This window comes from Notolabrus celidotus, chromosome 19, assembly GCF_009762535.1.
Source record: "Notolabrus celidotus isolate fNotCel1 chromosome 19, fNotCel1.pri, whole genome shotgun sequence".
Taxonomy (NCBI): domain Eukaryota; kingdom Metazoa; phylum Chordata; class Actinopteri; order Labriformes; family Labridae; genus Notolabrus; species Notolabrus celidotus.
In genome coordinates, this window is record NC_048290.1 from 23,963,551 (window position 1) to 23,981,936 (window position 18,386).

The window sequence follows — 18,386 nt, forward strand, 5'->3', positions numbered from 1 at the left end:
ATGTAAAAAAATTAGACCAAGATAAATCATGTCATCCTTTTTTCACCTTTGTGATGAAGGTGAAGATTTGGACATCCCTCCAAAACTGATGAAAATACGAGAAGAAAACTGTTCAGGGAGGCTTCCAAGAGGCCTACAGCAACATTAAGAGCTGCAGGGATTTCTGATTAGTACTGGCTGTGTACTACATGTGACAACATCTCTTCTATTCTTCATATGTTTCAGCTATGGGTAGGGTGGCAAGACAGAAGCTGTATCTTATGAAGAAAAACATCCAAGCCCGGCAAAATGTTTCAAAAACATACATGAAGTCTACCAAAAGCATGTGGCAAATGTTTTATGGTCTGATAAAAACCAAAGTTGAACTTTTTGGCCATAATTCAAAAAGGGATGTTTGGCATAAAAACAAGAAGAAGATTAAAGTTTTGGAACAGCCCAGCTTGAGTCCAGACCTGAATCCAGTTGAATATCTGTGGGGTGGTCTGAAGAGGGCTGTGCACAGGAGATGCCCTCACTATCTGATGGATTTGAAGCTTTTTTGTAAAGAAGAATGGGCAAATATCACCATGTCAAGATGTGCCATGTTAATGGAGTCCCACAAAAAGGTGCTTCAAAAAAATATCAGTTAAAGGGTGTGTATACTTATGCAACCACATTATGTTAGATTTTTATTTTTTATTCTTCCCCCTAAAAGTTTTCTTCAATTGAATTGTTCATGTTATAGGTCAAAGGTGGAACAAGTTCTGACATGATTTATCTTGATCTCATTTTTACTTCACAAAACCTGACATTTTAACAAGGGTGTGTAGACTTTTGCTATCCACTGTAACAAGGTCTAAAACAACCTTCTTTCTATTAGTCCAAAACCATAGACTGTATAAAATAGTCCACAACACAGTTTCAAACAGGGAGGGTATTGTACCTGAACGTTTGGTTTTCAGCAGTAGATGGCAATAGAGAGTCATAGGATGCCATGGATGTTGTGTTTACTTATCTCATCCAGTCTCTCTTCCTTGTAGCCACCAGCTAGCCTTCATTCCTGCTGACAGAGACAATCTGGCTTTAATGTGAGTGTGTGTCAGCTGACACTATGATGCTAGCATGTTAGCCTCAGAGTTTGTAACTATATACAGCGCTAATTCGTCGAAAAAGCAGCAATTTATTTTCGATCATTTTACCCGTGGGTGTATGAGTATATTTTGTTGACATATTGCCAACATGTGAAATAGAGGAACACGCTTTTTATTTCGAAACAGCTGAAGTGCGTTTTATAGCAGCAAGGAAGCAAATCCTCCTGGTAACCGTAGCTAGCTGTGACAGACTTAGCATCACGTCTTCATGGAGAGCTGGAAGGTGTTGGTGAAGCTTTGTGAGCAGACTGTAGACTCTCTAAGAAGGTAAATGTTGACTAAATGGCAAAACCCGAGCAGGGCAATGGACTCGAAATGCAGGACAGCAATGAGAAGCTGACAGATAATGGAAATGGGAGCATGTTTGGGACCGACCAGGAGGTGAACGGGAATGCCATCCAGGTGGAGGCTCAGGTGGACAAGTACGGCTTCACAGGAGGAGCCCAGCAGTCCTCCAGAGAAATGTAAGTACAGCACACTAATGGCAAGTTTACATAGAATACTACAAACAAAGACTTGTTTATTTTTATTACACTTACAACCAGAGCCGGCCCTAACCGACTTGGTGCCCTCGGCAAGATTTAAACTGGTGCCCCTTGTATTATAACCAACTCCACCAACAATCACATCACATGTACACTGAAAGACACCTGACATCCAGCTTTATGTTTAACAGGTTTCCTTTGTTTTAAAATAAAAATGACCTCTAAAAGAACATTAATAAAATGGTAATAATAACACTGATATTTAGCAGGAAAATGATTATACAGTTTCAAAATGCATAATGTAGTAGTAGTAGTATTATATAACACAACCGTTTTCCCAGTACAGGCACTTTCAACAAAGTAATGTATTAAGTGATGACTGAAAAGGCAGAAACAAAATGCTTATTCAAGCCGAGCCTATATTTTCTATGTAATTAAGCTAATAGCTTCCAAAGTGTAAACAAAACAACAACAACAACAACAACAAAACAAAAACAGGTAAATCATGAACACTTACAGACTTCAAAAACTGATTTGCATACCATTATTTTTAAAAACCAAAAGTGAATCACAAGCTTTTAAATGTATACTGTCATCATTCCCAAATTTAATCCAAAATGAATTAGATCAAACAATATTGTTTTTCCTATAATATTCACAGTTTCTTTTCCCCTCTGGATGGCTGGGGCCCCTAGCATTTGCCTATACTGCCTATGCCACGGGCCGGCCCTGCTTACAACAAATAGTACTACAACTTGTATCTTTATCACTGCCTCTCTCTCCGTGTTACACACACACTGTCAGAAACCCTCCGCTGATTTCTATAATCAAACTTTAACTCATTGAAAAGAGAAGCTGATGATCGTCCATACTGCTTCTTCTTGGCTGCTTCACCTTGGCTAATGTTAAAAGCTTCAATTCTCGTCACCTTGACTAGTAGTTCTCAACCTTTTGACCTATGACCTTTGAAATACAGCCATGTCTTCCCCATCACATAGCTCCTATTTGTTGAAATTTAAAGATCTAGTTAACTTTAAAATATTATTATTTATGTTTAAATCCAGAAACAGATTATTACCTGAAAACTTACAGAAGTTGTTTGTGTTTACATCTCATGAAGAGGCTCATAGATGGAAAGTTAATTTCAAAAGTCCATGTGCGCGCACTACATTGAAGCAAATGTGTGTTTCAGTTTGTGGAGTTAAACTTTGGAATTCTCTGGAAGATGATATAAAATGCGGCTCTAATATTTTACAGTTTAAAAGAATGTTAAAAGGTAAAGTAATAGGGAAATGCAAACTCATCCAGTAAATCTGTATTTGATTGTTTCAGTGTTCATTGTTAAATTTGATGACTGATGAAAAGAGAAGGTGATTACTAATGGGTTAGCTGTCTGGTTTAGTGGTAGATTATGTTGTGATTAAGGGGAGGTGCAGGAATTATATGTTTTTCTTCTTCCTGCTCCTGTTTGTTCATGGACAGTGTATACTCTATTTTGTGAAGATGTGTATCCAATATGTTGTGTTGTCAAACACTGAAGTGAGCAAATACAATTATTATGAATGAATGAATGAATGAATAACTTGCATCAGGTTGAATCAGTTGTGAGCAACTTGATAATGGAGGACCTTTCTTACTGTAAGCTGTCATTAACTTAAATAGTGTGCAGTAAAACTGTCAATTATAGTTAAAAGTAAACATGTGCAACAGAATATGTTTGTTTTCGTAAGTCTAACCATTCAATCAGTTCCTAATACAGTAGTGGTTCCCTGGTTAGGAGCCAATAACACAGACTATTGTTTTCATAGGAATTCATTATTAGTCAGAATGACTTGTTCCTGATTTCTGTGCTTGTTTTGAGTCTGCCTCAAACAGAGAACACATTATTCCTGTTCTGGTCTTTCTTCAGTTACATACAAATATAGAGAACTGATCTTAGAATCTACAGTGTATGATTGTTTTCAAGGCACCCAAGGTTTGTCCTCTCTGTGATTTAAACCTGCATGATTAAGCTGCTGTTCTCAGTATCTAGATTTTCTTGTTTTGTTGTTTGACCTGTTTTGACAAACCGACACTGGAGTAACTGACCGACCAAGCAGCTGCAGGCAGTGATCTGCCATGAGTGTTATATTGGTTAAGGAGACTGTCACACGTTATGGCTTTAAGACTTGCTCAGCTCTAAGACTGATTCAACTACCTCACTATGGCATCTTTATGTAGAGATAAGTATTTAATGACTTGTGAACTTTTTTAGCAGAAGTTTTGCATACAGAAACATGCCTGTCAGCTTCTACAAGTGTGAAAACGGAAAGGGTGTGCGATGTGACATTACTGTAGTGAAGTGAGATAAGTTGTGTAGGAGTTTGCACGGAACAGAACAAGAGGAAAGTTCTCCTGCAGCTTCCTGTTTTCCTTGTGCTTTGCTGCCGTTGGCAAGTGCTCCTCTGTTTGGTCTGAGGTTATGCTTCCTGTGTGGACGAGGAAGAGATGAGCCCCCTCATCTCACTGCCTCTGATGGCAGGATCCCTCTGTCACATGTACAAGGAAATGACACTGTACAATACAACCAATGTTGCTTTACATGAAGATAACTAGTTTGGTTTTATCTCCACAGTGTTGAAGAAATCCCCACTGATGTGCTGAGGCAGCGAGAGTCAAAATGGCTGGAGATGCTCAACAACTGGGACAAGTGGATGGCCAAAAAACACAGAAAGGTCTGCTTCATAAAGTTTAATAGATGTAGCCACATGTCTTTTTTTGAAAAAAGTAGTGGAAAGTAGTAGTAATAGGATTCTGGACTCTGCAGGAGTTTTTCTGGAGTGCAGAGAGCCGTTTTTGAAGCATGTACATAATTGCAGTTTTGGAAAGAAAGGAACAACACACACTCTAAAAGCTAACCAAGAGAAACCTATAATGAGTCTATTTAAAGACTTGCTTTTAAGACAGAATCCTCATGTGTTGAATAACAGGTAAAAGAGCGCTGTCAGAAGGGAATCCCCCCGTCCCTGCGTGGACGGGCCTGGCTCTACCTCACCGGGGGGAAAGTAAGAAGGGAGCAGAACCAGGGCCACTTCCAGGTAAGTTGAATGTGCATGTTTGGGGTCTGTGCTAAATTCCTGTTATTCAAATTAGTGGCAATAATTAGTAAGGTAGTTTAAGGATTGCAGAGGGAGGGGTGAAGAAGTGCCAGTGTAGAAAATGCCTCTAAATGAAACTGAGCACTTCTGCCAAAGCCAATAAAATTGGGTTATGATTTTAGGAACTTGACGATCAGCCTGGGGATCCTAAATGGATAGATATCATAGAGAGAGACCTCCATCGACAGTTCCCCTTCCATGAAATGTTTGCAGCCAGAGGAGGTCATGGGTAAGCACTGCCTCTTATGACACCCATCACTGTGTAAATGTCACTGCGTATGGTTTCTTGTTGAATAAAATGTAAATGTTGAAACACTCAGGCAGCAGGACCTGCTCCGCGTGCTGAAGGCATACACTCTGCATCGTCCTGAGGAGGGTTACTGTCAGGCTCAGGCTCCCATTGCTGCTGTGCTCCTGATGCATATGCCAGCAGAGGTGATCACACACTGACAATATATTTTACTCTTATTCATTCACATCATACTACCGCATTTATACTGCTTATTGAAAGAGGTATAAAGAGGACGTGTGGTGGAAAAATACCTTAAATATTCCACGACCTACCCTTTAAAATTCTACCTCTTGTTTTCTTTCTGTGTCTCAGGATGCATTCTGGGTGCTGGTACAGATATGTGAGAAATACCTGCCTGGATACTACAGCACAGGCCTGGTAAGGATTCACACAGACACACAAAGGTTCAGCCTGCAACAGGATTATATATTCACAGTGTCTAACATGTCCATTATTAACCAGAACCCTACATGCATTGCAAAAAAAGCCTTTATCTGTTGTGAAAAAATGACCTACAGTTCCCTGAAAGACTACATTTTAAATCATCGGCTAACACGAGGTCTTGACCGGGCAACATAGTTGAGTTAATCTGTCAATCAGATTAAGCAGAGAGAAACATGTCTGTGTCCTCTCTCTACCACACCCTACTAACTGTCTTCTATTCCTTGTTGTCCCCACAGGAGGCGATCCAACTGGATGGGGAGATCCTATACGCTCTGCTGCGGCGGGTATCCCCTGTGGCCCACCGTCACCTGAAGAAGCACAAGCTGGAGCCCATCCTGTATATGACCGAGTGGTTCATGTGCGCCTTCTCTCGGACTCTGCCTTGGGCCACGGTGCTGCGTGTGTGGGACATGTTCCTCTGTGAGGGTATGACACATCGTGTTCATGATGTTGTGAATGAAAAGGTGGTTTCAGCTGCTGTTTGTTTAGAGTTAAATACACAACAGCAATTATTCATGTTCCTCCGTGCTCTGTCATGTGCTCTTTGTTCTCATGTTTAATTTGAAACGTAATACACCTTAGCCTTTATATAACACAGGAAATAATGGGCACATAAAGCCAAGTTGAACCTATATGGGACATGGACCCAACTTTAAAATGACAATGCACACCATAAAACATTTTTCAGACATGGTTTCTGTCACTATGATCAGCTCTTTTCATGCTGACATACGTTGAAATATTCATTTTCTGAGATGCCAACTTGCTAATAATTATTTAATGCTAAGAATGATTGACAGCTTGGTCAACAAATGCAGCTCTTGCAGCACTGTGTTTGCACTAGACTAGCAGATTAGAGGAGGAACAAGGAGAGAAAATGTATCAAACACTTACATATGAGTCATTTACATTCCATGACCATGAGGGTCTGCTTTAAACTGAGTGCTGTTACGTTCAATAGGTAAGGTGCCGTCCTGAGGGATCTTTGCTGTGATTTCCAAAATGATTAGCCCCCCAGGAATAATGGAACATGTTCCTTAAATTCTGCCCAATGTTCGCATCATTGATAAAACTTAATATAATCACAAATTCACTGGTGCTATTTAGTAGCTGTGGTAAATTTTGGAATGTAAAATACATTTTTAGGATAGCTTGATATCAAACATAGTGAAAAATGGGGTGGTCCCATGTGAATCTTTGCTTTCAAAACACACCTGTTCAGTCAGCTAGTGTCCGAACTACACCTGTTGGTCATTTGGCTTCATAACAACACCTCAGCATTCAATCAGCATTTAGATTTACTTAAGGGACTCCAAACAGGGCACTTTACACATTTGCACAGAGACTAAGCTTACTAACCATGCCAAAGACAATGGAAATCAGTCTTGAGCTCAGAAAGAAGATAATGGAGGCTCATAATAAATGGGAAGGCTATGCTGCCATTTCCAAGCATTTTACAGTGTCTAGAACAGCCGTATGTTGCATCATTGCAAAGTACAAGGAGACAAATTCCATAAGAAACAAACCTAGGCGTGGTAGAAAACGCAAGATTCCAAGAACTCTTGAGAGGAAAACAGTCGAAATTGTGGGCAAGAAGCCCCGGACATCTGCCAAGATGATTGTTGCTGACCTGACCTCCTCTGGAGTTGATGTTTGAAGGAACACAGTTGTGAGGGATCTTCATCATATGTGGGATTCAGGACCATCGTCCCAGAAGAACCCCTTCACTCATTGAGCAGCACACCAGACTGAGGTTTGTTAGTTGTGGCTCAGAAATGGTGAACTATTGACTACTAATGGCCAGGGGGCTAATCATTTTGGACATGTCATTTTTACCTTTTCTTGTTTCAATTAATTGGATCAATATAATATCCTAATCACACATAGTAAACATTTTGACTTTGTTATTTTGGAAACAAATAAACTCTAAACACTTGTTGTTAATGGTCATTTTCATGGAGAAATCAAGGGTTTTATCTGATTTAAACAAGGGGGGGCTAATCATTTTGGCCTCAATTGTATTTGTTTTGACCAGAGGAAGGAGTGCTATTTGGTCTACAGGAGTCATGCACCTCTCTGAACTTTCTTTAATGAAAATAAATGCAAAATCAGCTGCAATAACCATGTTATCTGACTTTATGCAGGAGTAAAGATCGTTTTCAGAGTCGGCTTGGTTCTCCTCAAGTCCATGTTGGGATCCCAAGAGAAATTAAAAACCTGTCAAGGTCTTTATGAAACAATGGAGATGCTCCGATCCATACAGCCACAGTACATGCACGAAGGCTACCTGGTGCACGAGGTACAGTTAAACTGTCACATTTTACTGTTTTGACCTTGCTTTTACTGCACACTCAGCTGTCTTCCTCTTTGACTTTGCCCTCTTGTCGTAACATGACAGAAAAGACTTAACCCGTAACATATGTTCATACTGCATACAAAACACCCTGGTGTACGTCCATGTGATGCACTCTCTGTCTCTGCTTGTGTTTCAGGTTATTGAGTTAGAGGTGTCTGAGAAAGACATTGAGAAGGAGCACCACGCTCAGCTGAAGCGCTGGAAGGAGTCACGCGGAGATCTCCACTGCACGTCCCCTCCCAGGATGCACGGCGCAAAGGCCATCATGACTGCTGACCCACCTAGCAGACAGGACCTGCGGCAGAGGCCCACTATCATAGTGGAGTCTCCCCTTGCATCTCAAACGGACAGTGCGAGAGTGGAAGGCACCACAGACACAAGAAAGTCTAAAGAGGAAAAAGAGAAGAAAACAATCCTCCCGTCACCAGAGACAGTTAATCCTTACCTCCCTCCAGGTGACCCCTCGCCTCTCCTCAATCACGTGACCGCCGCACAAGGGTCCAAAGAGAGTCTGAGCAGTGCAGAGCATGACACTTACCTGTAGCTGGGTGAGTCTTAAGTTTACACACACAAATAATTCCACACAATCTTATTCATATGACTGTTGTAGTCTTTACTGTGACAAATTTTAGTACCATAACTATTTTTACAATCACAACAATCCAGAGGGGTATACTATGAAGCCGGATTTGCAGTTATCGAGGTAACTTCAGGGTTAACTCTGGATCTTCAGCACTACGAAGGTGGTTCCCGTCTTACCTGGGTCGATCAGCATGGTTGCTCATGCTGAACTCCTAAGCTGCTCCAGGGCAGGTTCTGTGTAGGATCAGAGATCAGTTTGGAGAAAACTCCGCCCACTGACCAATCAGCTTGCTCAATCACGGAGCTCTGTGAGCTGATCGCGAGTGGAGTGGTGAGATCATCAGGACACTTCGTCTACCTGTATGATTTTACATATCAAACACTGATGACAGTATCTTTCCTGAGATCAGACTTAAACAGAGTCTAAAATAAGCTAGTCAGATTAAGTCGTTGTAGGACTACTGTATTAAATATAAAACTGAGCGTGCTTCTCTTTGAATCATGTTCTGATTTTTATTTCTCCACAGCGCTCAGTTTGATACCGTCAGGGCTGCAGCTGAAATATTACGTCTAAAACTGTCACACAAAAGACACAAGATGAAATCAGAGAGAGAGATCACTGTCAGGGAACAAACAGAATTATTATAGTCAGATCTATCTGCACTAATGATGAGAAATAAGATGTAATTTGCGCATTCAAACAGAGTTTTTGTCATATCTTTCAGTTCTTCTTTCATGGTTCAAACTCATCTGTGTTGATCTAAGTCTGGGTGATGTGTTTAACTTCTTCATATTTTTCTAACATTAGTGCAGTGTTGGAAAATATGTGGATGTGCTGACGGCAGACTGTCCGTGTCTGTGATTGGTCACATGTTGCCATCTGCGCCCCGTTCATGTGAACTCGCTCAGGATAATTTTGGATTGACTCAACATGTTGATAACCAGCTCCGTGTGACAGATTAGCGTGATCTCCTTTGTTTAGTTCAGTGAAGCCGGATCAGGAGAAAATATCTGGGATATGCTGAACTCGCTTCGTAGTATACCCCTCAGGAAAAGGTAAGGAAGCTTTTTCAAACACTATGACGGGTGATGAAAAAGCCTTTTCTTCGACTGCTAAGCAGTCGCTACACAGTGTGATTTTATGTAAACAGGCTGATGTTATTAACAGCACTTTTAACTAAGAGGTGAAGTCAAATGAAGTTTTAAAATCATTGTATATATTTAAAGCATGGAAGCTAATACATCTGTTATTACCAGGGAGCAACAACAGATGGCGACAATGTGCACTCGTGATTGAAGTTTCAGCCTATGGGAGCATTGAGCGATGAGCTTCATATGACTGAACATATGAGGAATAAAAAGCTACTGCTGCTATCAACCTCTAAAGGCAGAGCTCAGTTCATTGGCTCTTACTATAAATGAAGTACAATTTGTCTGAAGGGATCAAATCTCTTTCAGAGCACTTTGCCTTCATAGTCTTCCTCCTCGCCGGCATTACTTATGTTGCCATCGCAGAGATTAGTATTTATCTTGCTTTGCACTCCTTTTAAATTGCAGACACACAGTTAAGCAGTGTATCTGTTCAGGAAGCTTTTTTGTTATTCTGCATTCATGAGTTTGTTTCTGCTGAACACTTGGGGGCGTCTGGACATCATCTCTCAGACTCAGCTGTGACCAGCAGCGTGGGCTCTCTCTGGCTGAGACTCTCAGAAGTGTGCAGGAAATATTTGCGCCACAAAGCCAAAGATTTTTTTTTTAATCCAATGCTTTTAAAAGATATATTGTCTGAGCAGATTTATCAACATGTTGTGATACTGTATTAGAATGTTGTCTTAAGGAGAGCATCAGAGGGGTACACTACGAAGTGGGATTTGTGGTTATTGAGGTAACTTCAGGGTTAACTCTGGATTTTCAGGACTACGACAGGAGTTCACTCCTTACCTGGAAAGATCACCATGGTTACTCATGCTGAACTCCTAACCTGCTCCAAGACAGGTTATGTTCAGGATCAGAGATCAGTTTGGAGAAAACTCCGCCCACTGACCAATCAGCTCGCTCGATCACAGAGCTCTGTGAGCTGATCGCAAGGGAAGAGAGATGGGCAGGACACTTTGTCTACCTGTATGATTTTAAATATAAAGTACTGATGACAGTTATTGATTATCTTTCCTGACATCAGACTTAAACAGTGACTAGAATAGGTTAGTCAGGTGAAGTTTGTATACTGCATTAAATTTAAAACTGTGCATTCTTATCACTTCGAATCATGTTTACATTTTTATTAGTCCTATAACCACAGCACTCAGTTTGACACCAGCAGGGTTGCAGCTGAAATATTAATTCTAAAACCGTCACGACACAAGATTCAATCAGAGAGAGAGATCACTGTCGGGGAATAAACAGAGTTATTATAATCAGATGTATCTACACTAAATGATGAGAGATAATCCATAATTTGTGCATTCACTCAGTGTTTTTGTCTTATCTCTCAGTTCTTCTCTTATGTTTCAAACACACCTGTGTTGATGTTAGTTAGAATTACGTGTTTAACTTCTTCATATTTTTCAATCATCAGTTTTCTGAGTTTGAAAATGATTAATGTGAACACGCTCAGGGTAACTCCAGATTGACTCATAATGTTGTTAACCAGCTTCATGTGATAGATTAGCGCAATCTCCTTTGTTTGGTTCAGTGAAAGATACCTGGGACATGTTGAACTCACTTCGTAGTTTACCCCTCTGGTTTATATTTATGTTGAGAGTGAGAGATGGTTGAATACCATTTTTAAAGCACTCTGATATGAAGCTGTTTTGTATTTTAATCGTGCTTACTTTAGACTTTAGACCCCAATGAAAAAGAGCAAGGGAGGAAATTTGTTCTCTGGAGCCTATGAATTCAAACATCAGTTTTTATACTCAGTTGGTCATTTTTACCCCATTAACAATGTGTTCTCACAACCAGGAAATGCACTGAAGCATGTAAAAGTACATGTTGTCTCTTTTTTAAAATCCAGGTCACTGGCATTATTAATCTTAAACAGAAGGTTCCTTTATTGTTTGAAGTATCCCTGCTCATTTTTGGAGTCATGCTAAATGTATTTGTGCACATGCCAGAATTTTCTTTTAAGAAAAAAGCAACAATTAAAAATATCAAAGTGTTAACACACTGATGTACATTAATTGATTAAAGGGAGACATACGTTTTTGATAATCAACCAGTTTATGCTGATTTTTATCATATCTGAGAAGTTTTAAAAAACAAAATGTTGAATGACATCATAAGCCATCACTACTGAACAATCCCTCCATGGACCTTACTCTATCTGAAGTGTAGCTCTTCCTGTGTTGGGCTGTCAAGACTTTTGTAATGGAAGGATGTTATTGTTGAAAGATGATTTAAAATATGTGGAGATTATTTTGACGTATGTGCTACAGGTTTTTATTTTTATGTCTACTAGGAAGCACTATCTACCTGCTCTTCTAATCAAAGGCCAAAACACACACTTCATAATTTAGTTTACTCAGTTTATCAGTCAAGTTTCCAAGTGGAGTTTTCTATACTGTCATGTAGGTGGCACTATTGAGCTTCATCCAGGGTTCATGTGAATGGTTAAACAATCATTGAGAAGGATACAGGCTCTGTAAGATAATCTTGCAATCCTAAAACTATTTGTTTATAGTGTTTCATGGGAATCAAATCAATGATTCAACAAATTGAAAAACTTTTTAATCAAGAAAATGTCATAGGAAGAGGAAGAATCCTGTGGTTGCTAATAATGCAATATTTAAGGGAGACAATTAATTCAGCCTGTGAATGTGCAGTCAGTCGTCTTTTCTATAGATATTGGACTGTATTTCTGATCTGTTTTGTCATTTTATTTGAACTATCCATGTCAGCAGACTGTTTTATACCTGAGCACATGTAAATCAATAAAAAGTGAAAATGCTGGCCTTGCAGATCTGTCGTGTTTCTCTTCTAAAAATCCAGTTTTACATCTGCATTCAATATCAAACACAAAGGGAGTTGGGACAAATCATTGCCACACAGTCTGCACTAAACAAGCAGGGGTTCAATACACCCTGTGTTATCATTCAGCAACATCACACCCGCCCTCACTCACTCACTCACGCACCCACACAGCAGCACACTTCCTCGGACACCTGTTTCTCCGGCTCTTTCAGCTTACGCAGGAATTTGCATCTCAAATGGGGCAAATTCCCACAGCAGTGTCCCAAGCGCCTCACGCAGCTATTCGGCTTTAGTTTCTGAATGGAGTTGTGTATACCGGCATTCTACTTCTTATTCCTCATAGAACATAACACTTGCTACTGCATCTACATTCAAACATTCTCATGTTCTGCTTTGAAAATGTATTTCCCAGATAAACAAAACTTTAAAGTGTGACATGCAACAATAAGACAAAATGAGTGAGTTTTTTTTTTTATCGTCCTCTCCACTTAACATTCCTTACTCTCCCTCTGCTTCTTTTTTTTCTAATCCTAAATCTGGGTGTCATTTGTTTTTTGATGTCTGTCATTAGTGCATTTTTGTATTCCTGCCTCCTCTCATCATCTCGTATGTGCCTTTATTTGTAAACAATGCTAGCATGTCCATCCATTCTCAGCGCAACTCCACCCTTCACCTCAATCCATCCCCGCCCGACTCTAACCCCCCCACATCTCCCCTGACATTCACTACACCCGGGCCCAGACTGTAGAGGGTGTAATAAGATACTGGCTTTATGGAGACATGACCCAGAAGTGCCCTTATAATCTCAGTCAGAAAGCTGGGCAGAATACGCAGCTTTGTACAAGAACTTGTTGCCAGGCAAGAAATGTGTTCAAGAACACTCAACTGCTCCCACCGATTGTACCTCAAAGAACACAGTATGATACAGAAATAAAACCATAAGCACTGATTCAGTCATATTGAAGAAATCAGTAAGTTCTTTTTACAATTTTGGCCAGCTTGGAGATGTAACTTCTAGAAGTCCAATGTGCTGCTGAAGTCACGTTCAGACTTAAAATAGGATCAAGTTAAAAAAATACACAAGGGACTATATTGGTGCGAACATGTTGCTACAAGTAGTGGTGACAAACTGAAATATAATCCAGGCAGTCCATGTCTAGTGACACCCCCCATCCACGGGCTTTAAGATTCATTAGAAGAAATTTGAGACAGGATTTTACTACTCTAGAAAACAACACCAACTATTTATTCTCCATCTTGGCATCATCATGTGATGAAGTAATTCCAGATAATCTGAAATGCATTGCAGCGAAATTAGACTGAGGGTTAGCCTCTTAAGTGCTGCATCATCTCTGATATGAATCTTACTTTTTTTGCATCTGTCTCCTTCTCCACCATCTTTCTACAATCACTGTGTGTCTAATAAAAACAGAACACCCTATAAAACCTTTGTCTGTCCAGCTGTCCCAAAGCAGTGCTTTCATTGCAGTGACTCAAGAGGCTTCAGTTTTATAGAAAGAGCTCTTGTTGGACCACAGATTGTTTCCTTGGCAAACAGAAAGATAAGTAGGCTTAAATAATATTTTCCTTGTTCAGATAGCTGCAATGGTTACATAGCATCTGCCCTGCTACAGTGCAAAATGTACTGAGTGCAAAAGTAGTACAATGTAATTAATATTCCCTTCAAGGGATGGGATTGACTCTTCATTTGTTGTTAACATGCTAGCCCTCAAGATTACAAACTGCAACATACTGCATTGGAAACCTCAACATTGGCTGAAAAATGCATCCAATGTGGAGGTGTAACAAAAGTGCAATTTCCTCAACTGTCCAGTTGAGGCTTGCCCAAAAGTCAAGAAAACCCCATTCGGTCCCATGTAAAGAAGCCTGTTTTTACTGCAGAATTGAACACATTTACAGCCTGGTACAGAAAGTGGCTACCTTTAATCTTAATACGTAATTTTGTTATTCCAAATAACTGTACACGTGACCTTTGAACACATCTGTTGTTTTGAAAACGAGAGTTTGGCTTAAATAGAGGCATGGCTGATTTGACTGACAGGTGGGTGCTTTATAACTGGGTTTTTTTCATTCTCTGGCTTTTGATGCCTTCATTAAGAAGAGAACACGGTGAAAGGAGTGAAAAACTGAAACTCAGCAGGAAGGGAGAGTGAGGGAGAACATGCAAAGGGCCACTTGTCGAAAGGACGATAGCCTCTGTACATGAGGAACACAGTTTAACTGCTGAGCTAAACCAGCACTTCACATTGTGGCTTTATGCCAGACAGCAGGCCATGGCCTCAACTCCACCTCCCTGCCTGTTTTTAGATTAGCTTAAGTTACTTTTTTATGCACTTTCAGATGTGACCAAAACAAAAGATAGTGTTCCTTACCTGCACTTAGTTTTTTTTGTCCATATGCACCTTAAAAAGTGCTTGTATTTACCTGTCAAAATGAGTTGAAGTTATGTGTTTGAAATGTAAAATTTAAAGAAGCAGTATTTCAGCATAGGTTTAGTTTAAGTGCTGCTCTTGTATTGTGTTTATGCTCTGTTGGATGTGCCAATACAAAGAAAAACAAATAGATAAGATAACAAACATCCAGTGTGTTTGTTATCTTATCTATTTGTTTTTCTTTGAAATTGTTAACTTTGCTCACTGTCTGCTAAAAATGTCTGGCCCAGCTAATGTCCTTAGTCTGAAAATCCAGGCCGACCAAATATTTCATTGAATAGCCCTGCTCTATGGTAAACACCCACCGCCTGCTGACTGTGTAAGGAAAACATTATATGGTACAAGAATGAAAAGTCAAAAATTGCTATTTGTGGTGCTGTTGTCTTTATTTTTGATGGTACAACTTTCTGGAAAGCTCAAATCATCAACATGTGATATCAGTATATACACCATAGCTGTTTATTGGGGCTGGGTGGGTAAAGTGAGGTGGATAATCTTATGAGAACATATGTGTGAAGCGTCTGGGAGATTAAAGTCTGGCTTTATGAGCTGAAAAGCTCCTCTAAAAGGACCCTTATCCTCGGCCTGCCATCCCCAATCATGCCTTCTACCCAAAGGGGGGATTAGACGGAGTAGAGGTCAGAGTCACACACCCCAACTGTGACCAGTCTATAATGGTTTGAATGGTCAAATTAGACTGCAGCTGGGAAAGCTTTTCTGCAGTTTGAGTTTGTATGTGTGATGGGATTTCTGTGTAAAACGATATCTGAATTCTCCCCTTATTTTGTGCACACTCTGCATAATTGAGAGAACAATTGATACCGTGTTCCTATTGTGGATTTTTTCTCTGTATTTGGGGGAAACTCTTTAATGAAAAGTTTGAAGTATCCAAGCTGCACGTGTGGGACAGGAAGCAGAGTCAGAGTGGAAGGTGCCAGGGGTTGGACAGATGCTCATTCAGTGGACAGTGGACAGGATGTGTGTGGGTCCTTTTATGATTTTCCTCAGGATAACAGTAGCTGAGTATGTAGCCTCAGTGATCTCAGATCCACCAGGTTTCTTGACACGGTTATGATTTGAGGAAGGACATGATAAGACACACCTGTTTGGTTTGAGCCGGGGATCCCCCTGATCTCCTTTGGCTGAATGTCTTATGAATCATCTTGAAGTTGATTTATGCTGCTCGGTGCACACTGAATAACATCTTTAGATTCACTTCTGAGTCATTGTTCCCTTCTAAAGACCTTAAACGGGACATTTTCTGCAAGGAAAAAATACATCAGAGTATTTATGGGTGTTGGTATCGACCAACGCTCACCCAGCTGCTCCTTGTCTGTTGCCTCACATCAGTCTACTGATGACAACATGACATTGTTTTGTTCCAAATGTAAGCCCATTATTGTTTGTCATCATTCAGTATTTTTTGTGAGTTCAGAGAGTTTCTTCTTACAAGTTTAAGTTCAACATTGAATAAATGAAACATTAATTCATTACTTGAAGTCTCTCTTACTTTGATGTAATAAACTATCATATCTTTGCATTATTTCTGGTTCTTTCCACTTGATTTCAGAATATTTGAAGTTACAGGCTCCTGGTTTCATGTTATACAGCCTACAGACCTATCAGGTTCTTTGTTTAAGGGACCTCACAGTGACCTCTGAACTGCTGAACAGCCCTGCCCTCCAACTGCACCCGATTTTAACTCTTTCAACTTTGTGCAAACAAATTACCCCATTGATTTGTTGAGGTTAGTGCAAGGATTTTCTTCCACATTAAATGTGAAGAAAGTATGTTTTATAACAGAAAAATCCTGTTGCCAAAAAAGCATACGACAGGGACCAGTGATGGATTGTTCTGCATGTTGTCAAGCCTTATCATTGGTGTTTAATGGTTTAGCTCCAAAGTATGGTGCATTATATAAAATACAAAGGAGTATGAAAATAACCCCAACAGCAAATTTTTGTGGTTAAACCATTTTAGAGGATGATTACAGTAATTGAGAATATTTACACAGAGCTTGTTTAATGCTTTACATATTTATATCGCACATCAGATACCCTAAGTATATCCTGAGGAAAAAAATAAACCACATTTGTTGTTAATGAAAGGAGGTTTCCATTTGCAGTAGCATGCTTTGTCTTTAATGGTTTTTGGCTCTTCTGCGTGTGTTTGGCACTGTTTGTGTTGTATGTTTATCTCTTCACCGGGGATGTTTGTTACCTCCGTGTTGGTCTGTTTTGCTCTAATCTGTATTGATCTGAAGTCACTTCCTGCCATTGTTGTGTCACGTCCTCACTGTCTCCTCTCTTCCCGTCCATCAGGTCCCCTCTTTCCCCGTCAAGGAAGCCTGGGGCTCACAGAGGATACACAGAGGGGGGAGGGGTCATGCTGTGTGTGTGTGTGTGTGTGTGTGTGTGTGTGTGTGTGTGTGTGTGTGTGTGTGTGTGTGTGTGTGTGTGTGTGTGTGTGTGGGTTGCAGTAAGAGAGTGAGAACTATGCCCCTGATAAACCTGGGCTAGACGTAACTGGGACAGACTGATACTGATGGTCAGCTGAGAAGCTTGAGCAGTTGAATAACAGTGAGATAAAAGGATCAACAAAGGAAAGAATCAGGCTTTTCTTGTTACTGCGATAATAAATTGCATTTTGTGAAAAGTATAAAGCTTAGATCAGTGTTGTTTTGCAAGCCAAGAGAGATACTGGGCATCTAAGTTTCCTGCATAAATTTGGGTCATTACCACTCGGATGTCATCATTGAAAGTGTAGCCAAAAAAAGAAAGATTGCGCAAGAAACACTAGCACGGTCACTTTTATAAACTCGGTTAGCCAAACATTACAGTCCAATTATTGAACGCCTGTGTTATATCTTCATCACAAACTGACACAAACCAGACACAAGCCAACATCCTGGTTCAACTTTAATCTGCTGTACTTGTATTTGTTCATGCTCACATTTTTCCCTTACAACAAGGGCTTTTTGCTTACAATTGATTTGCAATTCATTAAAGCTTGGGTTGGTAGTCAGATTTAGAGACACTATTTGTTATACTGGTTAAAATGATCTTTATGTCCTGATGGCAATCAATACATAATTTGTTCTTAAAAAAGAGTGAAAAAAAAGCTGCTATCTACAGAGTAAACTTGGGAAAAAAATAACCAATCCCTGCCATCAGGAGCCAAATTATGAGACCAATCAAATCCCGTCCTGCCGTTCTGCCCGCCTCCTGCACATACATTTCATGTTTGTTTGTGTTTTTAACTTTCACTATGAGAATGTTTTGGTGTTTTCTTACCGCTGAGTGAGACATGAGTTGACGTAGTGCAAAACACAAACCATGTGCTGAGGACTGGTTTTGAATCAGTCACCATCATATGGTCGTGAATCAGCGGCGCTCGTTCATGTGAGCGGGGGCGTCGTTTTGGAGGAGGTCCGAGGGGAGGGGGGAGGAGGAAATGCTACATTCAAATTCATGCTAGTTTTCCGTGACTACCAACCCCAGCTTTAAGTGTTGTGAAAATTAAGCTAATGCAGAAGTGC

General features: G+C 40.1%; 1 protein-coding gene across 5 annotated transcripts; it reads left to right on the top strand.

Moving 5' to 3' along the window:
• Positions 1 to 1,001: 1,001 nt before the first annotated feature.
• On the top strand, positions 1,002 to 17,280 carry tbc1d10ab (TBC1 domain family, member 10Ab). 5 transcript variants are annotated; one of them, XM_034710376.1, is made up of 10 exons: positions 1,036 to 1,594; positions 4,230 to 4,329; positions 4,585 to 4,692; positions 4,875 to 4,981; positions 5,073 to 5,187; positions 5,357 to 5,422; positions 5,725 to 5,914; positions 7,633 to 7,787; positions 7,981 to 8,392; positions 17,170 to 17,280. In XM_034710376.1, the coding sequence occupies exons 1-9, from the start codon at positions 1,413 to 1,415 to the stop codon at positions 8,386 to 8,388; spliced, it is 1,431 nt and encodes a 476-aa protein (XP_034566267.1). In that variant the 5' UTR covers positions 1,036 to 1,412; the 3' UTR covers positions 8,389 to 8,392; positions 17,170 to 17,280. The 5 variants fall into 5 exon arrangements, with proteins under 5 accessions (XP_034566263.1, XP_034566267.1, XP_034566262.1 ...); XM_034710371.1 differs by lacking the exon at positions 17,170 to 17,280 and adding an exon at positions 9,684 to 10,473; XM_034710374.1 differs by lacking the exon at positions 17,170 to 17,280 and adding an exon at positions 10,342 to 10,473.
• Positions 17,281 to 18,386: the final 1,106 nt, after the last annotated feature.